This window comes from Hippoglossus hippoglossus, chromosome 7 (genome assembly GCF_009819705.1).
Source record: "Hippoglossus hippoglossus isolate fHipHip1 chromosome 7, fHipHip1.pri, whole genome shotgun sequence".
Classification (NCBI taxonomy): Eukaryota; Metazoa; Chordata; class Actinopteri; order Pleuronectiformes; family Pleuronectidae; genus Hippoglossus; species Hippoglossus hippoglossus.
In genome coordinates this window covers 12,768,056-12,780,710 of record NC_047157.1, presented here as the reverse complement: position 1 = coordinate 12,780,710, position 12,655 = coordinate 12,768,056, and the positions used below count along the sequence as shown (strand labels likewise).

Sequence of the window (12,655 nt, the reverse complement as noted above, 5' to 3'; positions counted from 1 at the left end):
GCTCACACTATCGCTGGCTCTGAAGTGCTTTCTAATCTGGAGGAGAACTATTGTAATTAACAAAGTGATAAATGATTATTTTGATAAACAATAAGTGCACTGGAATCGCGTACGGGGAATTTTGTATTGATGGTTCGAGCAGGATCTGTGGTACGAATGTAACAAGTAACTGTGGAACATTTTTTTTCTTGAATCTGCTGCCCACATACATTTGGACATTGGCTTTAGAGATATTGATCTTTGTAAAACTCTTTCGCAGCCCCTGATAAAAAAAAAAAAAACTGTAATAAACCGGCCTCATTAATACATAAGTAATCATGGAGCACACAATCAAGGATCAATTTCTTATCCTCTTAATTAGATTTCCGTGGCAGAGGTAAAAAGGAGCTGTCAGTGTCTTGAGGGTGTTCAAATAAACTGTTATAAATATGGATTGGCTGTCTGGGCTTTTATTGTGAAGCTGGCACAGAGAATCTGGCTGTATTATCATTTCCTACAATAGTAATATTATTTTGATCTGAACTGAATATGAGGCTCATTTGTTAAAGGTGCTGTCACACATGTCAGATGCAAATCTAGACAATATGAGATGAAATAACAATGTTAAAACACATTGCCGTTCTGGCAGTTGTGACGGGTGTCTCCGTGTGTATGATGATGATGATGATGATGATGATGATGATGATGATGATGATGACAACGCAGCTGTCAAACCAGCGCAAGTGCTCGCCAAGTGGTTTGAAAGCGAATGACCATGATGTTAACCGCAACAGTGACCTTCTCCAAAACCACCGGTGTCCAGTGGTGGAGTGTTTGTGGGGCGTCATGGAGTGGGCCTCCAAAACATTCTCAACTGCAGCTGTTCTAGAAAAACAAAACAAGAACCCTGCAGATTGATCACTCAAGAGTCTTTGTATCGGGAGCGATTATTATTGACCTTCAGTTCTACGAGAGGAGCGGAGTGAAACGGGATCGGAAACAGCACCCAGCAGGATTACTGAGCCACGGCTAATTTGACATCATTGCAATAATGTGTCTACTGCCAACAACAACAATAGTTGCGACTATTACGATTGTGATCTTATGGACTGTATGTTCCTGCCATCACACTCACTCCAAGGTATAATCACACTGACGTAATCACTATCACAGGTAAATGAGTCCTGCATTATTCACACTGTTGTCGGAGCATTCAGATTTCATTTTTGAGCTCACGTAAACGCAGCCACTGATTGAAGTTGGACTCTGTTTAAAAGTTTTCTCGCCTACCTCTCGTATTATTAAGCCACAAAGATATTTTTTCTTTTATTTGTCCAGTTTGAGTTGAGTTTATCAATCTCTGAGATTTCTCCACGTCAAGAGAAATGGGAGAGGGTGGAAATTTTGTTTGTGCTGCTAACAGCTTTGAAAAATGACATTTATAAAGAAATCAATAGCAACATCTCTTTCTAAATTCAGCGTCCCCGTTGATAATCCACACAACAAAGGAGAGTTTCTCTGGTTTAAAGTCATTCAGATGAAAACAGCTTCTTCTGTCCGTTATCCCACCAGGGACAGGTACACTGTGTCACTGGCAGTGGTCGAAAGTGAATTATTGTTATTTCCATTTTATCACATTTTAACATTTAAGAGGGAAATATTGCACCGACTGTTACAGTTACTCCACATTTGAAAGATATTATGTTAAAAACATTAAAAATAACTATATATTAAATTGTTCTAATTAAATACAATTAAAAGAAGTAATATTGTCCAAAATCGAATTAAAAAAGGAAATCCATGAATCGTGTGACTCTTATGAGGGCCCCAATCCCAGAGCTTGGACTCACTAACCACACTAATCTGACAGTTAATAAAGAAGGTAAAACTAGTTAAACCTCCACCAGCTACTAAAGTGACATGAAAATTGCAAATTGATGCATCAGTATTGACATTCTAGTAATGACAAATATAACTATGCCATAGTTATTAGCCCTTTATCAGCACATTGCATATTGGGATCAGATAAATAAACCACCTACACAGAAATGTTCTGGAAAGAGCTCAAATTACAGGCAGGACAAATTTACATTCTCTAAAATAGTTGAAAGGAATATTTGTTATATTAGAAATATATTAGTAAATAAGATGACCCCCTCAGAATATTTATTTTGATCCACATCAAATCTCACCTGTTGATAGATATTAGCACTATGCATGTGCCTGATTTTTTTCATAGTCTTTGCATTATTTCTGACGCATATCACATCCTTCCTCCAAGTTTCATTTAAATCTGTCCGGTAGTTTTTGCATAATCTATTTTACAAACAAACAATCAAACAAACATATTATTACCTCCTTGGTGAAGGTAATAATACGTCAGCCACAGGGGCCAGTACTTTCACTTTTGGTACTTTAGGTCCAGTGCAGGACTTTTACTTGTAATTCAGTATTTTTACATAGTTTATTGTTGCTGTTACTACTGGTTCAAATACAGTTTTTTTCTGAGTATGAACATTGAGTGTTAACCTGTGTCCTTCATGGGTCATAGGTATAAAGGTATGTGGGGGTTTACAAACTGGATAATGACCCGACTGTTAATCGACATGTAGCCACAGTCCATTGGTTAGACGTTTGCAATCAAGAAAACTCACTCTTTACCCTCCATGGCTGTTTTTTCTGCCCAGCTCCAAACATTTGAAGCTGTTCGATCCAAGCAATGAGACGTCCATGACAGCTGCTGTGAGCAGGGAGTGTAAATAATGCACAGTCTGAGTCACGGACAAGTTCCCCTCTCCAGTCGATACCGGGGCAATCCATTTCCAGGGCCCTGATATCGCTTCTGCTGGAGAACTGGCGTCCTTTCCACTTAGTCGTCAGCCGTTCGGAAAGGAGTGCTTATGAATGCCATTTGCCTGAGATCTCCAACATGCCAAACTGAATCACTGGCAAGTATCCTTACAAGACAAAGATATGGATCCAACCTTTTCAAATCCTGACACCAAAATCATCCCTCACCTCGTCTGACATTTAACACACGTGGTGTCAATTTGCTGGGCTATTTGGCGTATTGATCAACGGCAGAAACATCCCACCTCTCACTCTGCACAAACCTGCCACTCCCTGAAACAAGTTGTTCGGTTTTGTTCTGCCCGATGCAGCCCTCTGCAACTGCGTCTCTCCGGAGCCATACAAACCGCATGAGCGAGCACAGACAGGCTTCTAAACATTCATCTGTCGAACCGCAGCAGCACTGAAAATTGTACATTAAAAAGAGAGACCGAAGGAACACCAGAACACGTTCTTAAACACTCAGAGCTCATATTCCTGTGATTTCACACATTACTCTCAAGTCTTTCACTTGCACAAGCATCCCTCAATGCAAAATAAAAGAAAAGCAATTTGATATAATCAAGCAGCCACTGGTGGGAATAAGAAGGACATAAATACTGTGGGTTCTGGTGATAGTCTGGTGGTATGATTTTCATGAGGATAAAAGCATTTTGGTCTGAAAGAAAACCCATTTGAGTTTAAAAAACCTAAGTGAACATTATATGCCCTGATAGTCAACTTTCCTTTTATTCTCAGTAAAACATATTCATGATAGAAAGGCATACCTTCGCTCAACAGTCCCCTAAAGCAGAGTTCACACATTGTGATCGCTCTGCAGTTCACATTACATGACCTGCTGTCTTGTGATCAGGAGTCTTGCAGTTGTTTTGAGTTCACGCCACATGACTGACTGGCGACGGGGGGGGGGGGGGCACACACAACACAATGTTTCACCAGGAGAAACCAGCGGCTGGTACGTTTAACCACAACACACAGGGAATCCAACTGATCCTCTTCCTGCTCAGAAAGACACATTAAGCTTGAGGAGGTACAAACGCTTTAGTGGACTTCACAGTTGTAAAAAACAAGAGTGCAGCTCAGGCCCAGATTTTTGGTTCAAACCGCCCTGAAAGGAGCCCGACCCGAACCCGACAGGTATTCTCCTGCCAGAACCTGATCCCAGCCCGATGTAGTTAATATCATGGCACTCAGTGTGTGTTACCCTGTCCCTCACACACATGGTTATTGCTTGATTTGCCTGATAACACACATGTGCAGTGTTAAAAAAAACAAACAGGCGAGATGCTAGAGAAGCTAGATTTCCAGCCGGTTGAAAATCTAGGAGTCTGCGACACATCAGGGACGTGTCGGCGAGCCCCTCTGATCACGTCTTTGAAGAGTTCACACATAGCTTCCAGCCCATCAGTGGCTTTTATCTGTAACTTGCAAAAGTCATTGCTGAGTGTCAAATCCGTCTGAAAACCGTGTGGTGTGAACTGAGCTTTACGAAACCGCCTTCAAATCCACTAGATCTGGATTTTTATTTGAATCTGCACAAAACTCCTGAATATCAGTCCCCTAAACATGTCAGATTTATTTCATCAAGATCCATGAAATATCCTCTGAGAGAGGAACATTTTGAAAAATCTCACAATGTCAAAGAAAGTGAAAAAAAAAAACCTGCTACTCGTACTACTCAAAATTTAATGGGTTCTTCCTTGGGTCGTGCTCCACATTTCCATATAATTTCATGGAAATCTTTTTAGTAGTTTTTGCAAATCCTCCTTTGTGGAAGTAAGAATGTCTCCACATATATCTCCGGAAATCTTTTTTTATTGTATGTTTTGTGGCTACACCAACCGAGCACTACACAGTTAAGTCTGTATTTTTTATTTCTCCTTTTTTTTTAAAAGCGGGGCCCAATCAGCAGCACTGGCTGTAAATCCTGTTGTAATTAGTGAGTGCAGAGCAGAGGGGTTTTCTTACCTTTCACAATCAATACAGCCACAGCTGACAGGCTCTCCACGTCTGTGTCCACCACGCAGATGTACTTGCCGGCATGGAAAAGCTGAATGTTTCTGATCATCAGATCTCCCGCTGTGCGCTACCAAGGAGGAGAGAAAGATTTATGTTGCATGATGGCAGACCTTGTGACAGCTTATCAAAGAATGTAGTGAAGCATACATAAAATGCGGTAAATAGCGGCGCGACAACCGTTTGCACATCCTGCCGAGACTAGAAAACCAAGGCTAGAAAGGTTAGAAAGCTAGATATAAAGCTAGATATTGTTACATCAAAAGATATTTTCCATACACATCTTGACCCTTCTTGACGCAAACACAATGAAACATCTCTGAATGAGAGCGAGTCACATGGACCCGTTCTTCAGATGAGAAGGATCAAGGCTGGAAATCAAATCAAATGTATGCACGAAACGGAGCCACTGTGATTGACAAGGCCTCGGCTATTTCTTTTGCATTTTCTCAGAGGTCATTGCCACAACCTTCAAGACCTATTACGAGGAACCGCAGAAATATGTGTTACTGAGTTCAGCGAGTGGTTTGTGCTTGATTGGAGAGTGAAAACGGCCCACTCTATATTCTCCTCTGAGAGACACCCGTAAGCAGTAAATGGTAAATTAGTGGTGAAATTGTTCTCTTGGCATTGGCAGGGAAATGTGGCAGTCGAACCAGCATGGTTTAATTATGGAAATTAAATTCCTTGAAGCAGCAAAGTAAAGTTGATAATCTCTTTGGACTGGGCACATTCTAGCATTTCTGGGGGAAGGCGTTTCTTTTCAGATAAGAACACTGTCAGTCAAGCGCGCACAGGAAGAATGGTTAATCTTGAAGGGTGTGAGGGTGTTCTCAAAGTGTTTTGTCATTTGGGGCTCTGCCATTCCTTTAAAGAGACACCTCTAATGATGTGTGCTCCCCTCTCCGTGCGGCAGGCTATGTCAAAGTGGGATATGAAAAGAATTCAAGACCAGCCCGAGTATTAAAAATAGATCTCTTCATAAGGCTTCAGCTCGAGAAGGAGACGTGCACTCGAAGAGATGACAACATGTCACAATGGCTGAGCAAGCAACATATTACCTGCATCATGATTTTTATGTAGGAGGTGGATTTTGACACAGAGGCCGCCATGCCTTCATTCATAAAAGTACAATTGGAGGCTTAGAGGGACTGAATGATCTCACACAAGTTCCTGCTACAGATTCCCACATATTATTATCCCTCCAACATCAAAAGAAAGGTGTCACGCCAACTTCAGGGGAAATTAGGCTACATCCACACCACTACATTTTACTTTTATATCACCTCTGATGCGTTTACGCCAGTTGTCCACACTCTAAGAAGTTTGAAAAACGCTGCTGGCACCGTTGGGTGAGGTGGGTGAACTTCAGTCCCCCGTATAAGATACTATGTATAGACTAGGAGACTAGAACAACTGAAATCGAATCATATAGACCAATAAATTAGCATTTTATTTTTATTATTGTCGTTTATTTGAACTGGTTTGGGGTAAACAATGATGGAATGTAACTAGGTATATTTACTCAATTATTTTATACAATTTTGACCAACTACATTACTTGAGTGTTGCAATTTCATGTTACGTTATATATCTACTCCATTAGATCTCAGAGGAAAATACTGTACTTTTTACTCCAATTTAATTTTCTATCTAGTTATACTTGCTAGTTAGTTTACAGATTTTTGCCTACAAAACATATTACGGTAACAGTAAAATCCTGCTTTGACATGACTGCACATGTAATATTAACACATAACAACATACACCGAGTGCCTTCATTGTGAAAATAGCCAAGATAATGTCGAGCCAATGTAATAGGAAATTAAGTTTATGATGTAATTGTTAGCATGTGATTCAGATAGATCAATGCGGCTAATAACAACGTCTTACAGATTAAGCCTGATGAGTTATTCAAACTTCACACAACACTGACTAACTGATAAACAAGCAACCACCATTTATTACGCACTCAGCCCAATGACACAGCCCTCTGTTGCCCCTGGTTACAGCGTCTCACATCACAAAAACGGCTGATCTGTGTTTGACTGTTAAAAGGGAAAAGTCCACTCTATGTCTGTGTCCCATTTTGACGAGCTGCTGCATCACATGGAACCGTTCACAGAATGGAGGGACCAATAGAAACTCGGCCAGTTTGCAAGGGAGACGGGACTTTGAGAGTCTGCAAGCAGCGAGCGCCGTACGCTGAGGAGACGGGAGAGGAGGGGTGGGGTGCCAAGCAACAGTGAGAAGGGGGCGGGGGGGTAGGTGCTCTGAACTGTCATATAATGCTCAGTAAAATTGGACAATAACAAGTGAGCAAACCACCATAAAAAGGTGCATAAACGCTATTTTGTATTTAAAAAGCTACGTAAACAGCATTTACCCCCCCACTACAGCCCCACATGCAGCATAATGATGCACATTGCACTTCCGGGCATTGGCACCTAATTATCCATAACGTTATTGAACTTGTTATGTTTTTCACATCTTGGGAACAATGTTTTTCCCTTTCTTCATAATGTGCAAGATGCAACGCTGGAAAGTCAGCGAGGCGAGAGAGCTTCTCTGTTCCCAGTGACGTCAAACGTGGCATAGAAATGCAAACTCCTCTACTGGGAAAGGAGAATATCGCATTTTTTTAGTGGCTTTGTCCGTGTTTTCGCTAATTTGGGTGTTTAAGATGTATTACTGTCAGAAACAGTTTCACCTTGTCTAAATTAAATCCCTTCTCTTACTTTTCACCATTGCGGTTTCTTGATCCCTGTTTACATCGGCGCACACGTGTCCAGTGAACTTGAATGGTCGTGCGTTTCCAGGGTTGTTAGGATGGACAGAGAAAGTTTTAAAACGGAAACTGTTTAAAATGGAAAGTATGAATGTACCCTGAGTCACAGTCAAACTCTCTTCAAGCTGTCCCTTTTAGCAAATGGCTGGGATGAAAGATGGTAGGAGGTGTTAACTGCACATTCACACATCCTGAAGAAGTACGACGGCGGGTCACTCACCCCACCCACGTGCTCAAAGTGACCGTCTCCCTTGGCGATGAGCTGTCCGTTGAAGGCCCAGGAGAAGGAAACGTCAAGGACGGGGTCACTGGCGACCTGACACGGTAACACGATGCTCTCGCCAACGATGATCTCCATGTTCACAGGCCCCTGGATGATTCTGGTTGGATCTGCATCAGAGGATAAAAAAAAACCAGTGAGAGGGAGTCATCTCTGACGAGGCGGCTGTCGGTCTCACGCTGAACATGAGACATTTCGCTGCGACGGGATGAGCAGCCAGTTTCTGAAACAGAAGCAGACGAGTGATACGACGCCAGCTGGAACGCAGGGAAGTGTTCTGTAATACAGTAAGTGGAGGGCAGCCATTATTATCTACGGCATATAGTAATTATAACAATTCTAATCATCATAATAATAATAATAATAACTTGAATTTATATAGCGCCCTTATAGAGACCCAAGGAAGGTCTCATGAAAGTCTTATTGGAATTAATGTGATAACATGCAGCCTGCCACCACTAAAGTGGACTAATACTCCAGGCTGACACAGCCGGAGTAATCTTCTGAAATCCTGATAGCAATTATAATACACTGCGGATCAGATAAAACGTCATGTAATGGGCTCTTCTGTGCATCCAGAACAAAAATGAGGAGCACTGCTTCAAAGTCTACCGTGGCAATCATTGGTATAAGTCTTCTGTGCCTCAAAATGCAAGATAATGAATCTGCTGGATTTAAATAAAAGACGGTACAATCCAAAGGAAGAGGGTCTGCACTCTGTCATCTTACTTTACATTCACTGTCAAGGAAGTAAACCATACATGTAAAAAGAGTCCCCTCACTTCTTAAGCCAATAATAATCAGTGTCTGGGTCGTGGCTTTGTGTCGCCGGCTGCGTTTTGACTTTGAAAAATACGTCCACAATTAAAGTTAAAAATGCTGTTCCGCGCAGACAGAGCTGCAAACAACAGCGTTTGACACATAAATAAAGCCAATACGAATCCAGGAGAACACTCAACTATCACTGGAAACGCACTCAATACAATAACAGCGTCTGGAGCAGCTCATTCTTTCATTGCCTCCATCCAGAGCACTTTTATTTGTTGCAGTAAATTGGGGGTTTCAATGGCTTTGAGGGAAACAATGATCCAAGGATTTTCTCCAACACCTTTCATGTGTATTATTGCAGCTTCAGCAAAATGCAGCCGGACAGAACTATTCAATATAAAATTAAACCGAGAGATTTAAAAAGATTTTTTTTTGCACGCTGCAGTGGAGCTTTGGTCACCAATACACACACAATGTAAAAACGTTTGAGGATGTTACTCAATTATTCAACGACTTTATGTTGGGGCCCCTCATGAATAGAGGCTTCCCAAACGTTTGACGCAACCCCTCAAAGCGAAACCTAAAGTTTGTTTATGTTTTCTACCCACTAGTTATTGACTCACGTCCTCACGATGCAGTGGCTCTCTCTGTGGTGTTAATCCATACTCAGCCATAAATTCAGCTCACTAAGTGGGGAACACTCAGCTCTTTAACAGCGGAGCTCACCGGTAACGAGAAGCCGTCCTGTCGTGCTCGACATGCCAAATCTATTCCGAGCGAAGCACGTATAGCTGCCCGCGTCCGACTTGCTCACGTTGGCAAGCCTCAGCGTTCCATCTGGAGAAAGTGTGATCCTGCAGGAGGGTAAGAAACGTAAAGAGCAGTTCACAATCTCACGTCTGCAAACAAGGAGCCACTTTATCTTCAGTGCTGATTCTGGATGTGTCTGCATGTCAGTGTCCTACATGCTCATGGAAACTTAGTGGTGTGGCTGCGAGTGTATGTGCAGTGAATATTAATCAGGGCAAATAAAGTTTGAAAAGGGTTTGGATAAAAAATGCCCCATGCTCTGATTTCAACCTGATTAAAAAACTGAACTGTTCATGCGTGTACATCCAACTACACACTGAGAAGAAGAGGAAGAGGAAGAGGAAGAAGAAGAGGAGGAAGAAGAAGAAGAAAAAGAAGGAGGAAAAGGAGATGAAGGAGAAGAGGAAAATGAGGAAGAAGGAGAAGAAGAGGAGAATGAAAACGATGAAGTAGAAGAGAAGGAACAATAAGAAGAAGAAGAAGAAGAAGAAGAAGAAGAAGAAGAAGAAGAGAAATTTTAGAGAACATCCAGCTACTTTTCAGTTCGGCCATCGCTCACCTGTCGTTGGTGTGGATGGGCAGGTTTCCTTTCTTCCATAAGATGCTGGCGATGGGATAGGCCTGAGGTTTACACTCTAAAGTCACTGTACTTCCTGCCTTGGCTTTGAGCAAAGCTCTGAGGACGTTCCCTGTGAAGTCTGGAGGAGAAGCTGATGGGAAACAAGAAACTGACTTTATCACTGCAGCAACTCTCACAGGAGTGAACTTCAGTCTGAGAATCATCAAATCGTGAAGTAATCGAAACAGACATTTTTAACATTTTGTAATTGTTATTAAATAAATATAAAATCAAAACACTGCTGAGACATTAACTCATTTTTTGTGTATTAATATTATGACTTTTATTGGTTTTACTGTAAAAAGTAATTTTTATTGTTCTATATGTCACTACATCCCCCCCAGAAAAAATAAATAAAAATATATATATTCTTTTTTTAATGTGTTTGACCCCACAAAATGATTCTCGCTGACCCCGTTATCCGTTAATCCAGACAACCTTTCAGAATGACAGTGAGATGACCTTCAAGATTCTTTGGCAAAATGACATGAGGAGTTAAGGGAGAGATAAATGCCATCCTACCTAAAACCATCAGCTCAGCAGCGAAATATATGACACCGTGTTTATTCTCAGCCACACACTGGTACATGCCGGCGTCAGAGAGTGTCAGCGCGGACACTGACAGGACTCCGTCCTCCACATGGATCCTGCCCTGTGCAGAAAAAGGATGAAAGAAAGCAATTATTGCCAAGGACTTAACGGTGCAGCTTTTGCTTCACTCAGCATGCTTTGGCAAAGGTCAACGACTATTCGGTTGAGTTAGAGGTATTGTCAATAGGTGCAGATCGAATCAGGATTATGTTGCCGGGAATTAATCAGTCGTGAGGACAAAACACATTTTAGTTTTGGTTTCACGATAATAGCCTTTATAGTTTTACGTTTTCAACTCAAATCTGAGTAAGTGTGTGGATAAATCAAGGGTCCTGATCTATTATAGATTTAGTTTGAGGTGTTCCATTCGAGGTGTTGACATTTAAAACCTTCCATAGTTCTATAAATCCATTTTAATTAAACTATTCACACAACAGTATCCTTGAAAAAGGCCTTCACCCCCACTAAACCACATTTGAATCCACTTGATAAAGATTCTTATTTGGATTTGTACAAAATTGCACATCTCATTAATGTGAACCCCATAAATCTGTCTTTGATTTGACATTTTCATCAAGATTAACACATAATTCTCTGAGAAATCGGCAGAAATGTTGAAAAACACACATGGTGAAGAAAGTGATAAAAAAAATCCTGGATCTTCACCAAAATGTTGTTGTGCAATGTTGTCTACAAACAAACAAACAGATGAAACTAGAAGCACACTCAGAGAGCGCATATCTCAGGCTGATTGGCCACTTTATCACCATATTGCGTATTCCATCATAAAAACACCATGTACACAAAAATGTGTTCTGCAAACTGTTTACAATTAAAGCAGGCAAAATATGCATTCTCTGAAATAGTTGTATACTTATGACCACACAGTAACTGAGTAAAACTCACCTCATTAAAAATACTCTAGACACGCCAGAAATTCACAAAAATGTGGGAATCTGATCTGGTAATGTTAAAGAAAGTGAAAAACAGCCACTAGCTCTGCATCAAAATGTAATGGGTTCTTCTCTGCTTACGAACAAACAAATGCAGATGAAAACAAAACCTCCTTGACTTGGCCTTTTAATGGCAGAAATAATATATAATAAAAAATATTCATATTCTGAATCTCGCAGGAGGGAAAATAATCCTTAAAACCAACTTAAAGAATGACATTTAAAAACGTATTTTTTTATAATATGGTCAGACAGGTTATATTTGTTTTTATATATCAAAAGACCAGTCACATTCTGAGCGTTATTAAACTAGCACTCAGACAATAAAACACGGCAGCAGGATCTCACACAAGACGACAAGTAGCTGTGGTGGTCTGCAGCAAGGTGTGCTGCTCCATACAGTGGATTTCACAGTGGATTAAGCCCATTGTCCCTAAATCTGGAGGAGTTTAAATATGCACCATGAATAATGAAAAACAACCACTGACTTCATTCGGATGAAATGGAGCAATCTCCTGGGGACTACACTGATCCACTCGCTAAAACTGTGTAATCTGCCAAGGTGGAGCAGAAGAAGAGACAGTTACATCGGCGTCTCATCACCGGCACACCTCGGCATCATGTTTACCCTCTCATCTCATCTCTCTCTCTGAATTGCACTCTGGAAAAAATAAAACAGCGACAGGGTTTGACGCCTGGCTCTCGAAAAAAAACGAAAGGGATGAGCTAAAGCTGAAGATTAAGCCTTTAAAAATGAAACAGTGGTAGGTGGCAGAAGACGGGCAGTGATTTACCTCGGAGAGAAGCTGTTGGCCGTTCTTCAGCCACGTGTAGGAGGGCTTGGGCTTGCCATTGGCTCGACACTCCCAGTACAGTCTCTCCTCTATGGCCAGGGCCGTGTCCTTCATGGTCTGGATCCACTGAGGCTTGGCTGAAGACACAGATTTATTTATACTCCTGTGAAATATCTGACAAGAGCCACGAGGGCAGATTTGCGAGGG

At 41.3% G+C, this 12,655-nt stretch overlaps 1 protein-coding gene across 1 annotated transcript in view; it reads right to left on the bottom strand.

Moving 5' to 3' along the window:
- The window catches only part of LOC117764181 (contactin-3-like), a 38,216-nt gene that overhangs the window by 10,351 nt on the left and 15,210 nt on the right, over positions 1-12,655 (bottom strand). Inside the window, exons 9-14 of the mRNA XM_034589761.1 lie at positions 12,449-12,585; positions 10,633-10,762; positions 10,051-10,201; positions 9,408-9,535; positions 7,854-8,023; positions 4,798-4,915 (exon numbers count right to left, since the gene is read on the bottom strand). Coding sequence (XP_034445652.1) covers positions 4,798-4,915; positions 7,854-8,023; positions 9,408-9,535; positions 10,051-10,201; positions 10,633-10,762; positions 12,449-12,585 — 834 coding nt within the window. The remainder of the gene's footprint in view (positions 1-4,797; positions 4,916-7,853; positions 8,024-9,407; positions 9,536-10,050; positions 10,202-10,632; positions 10,763-12,448; positions 12,586-12,655) is intronic.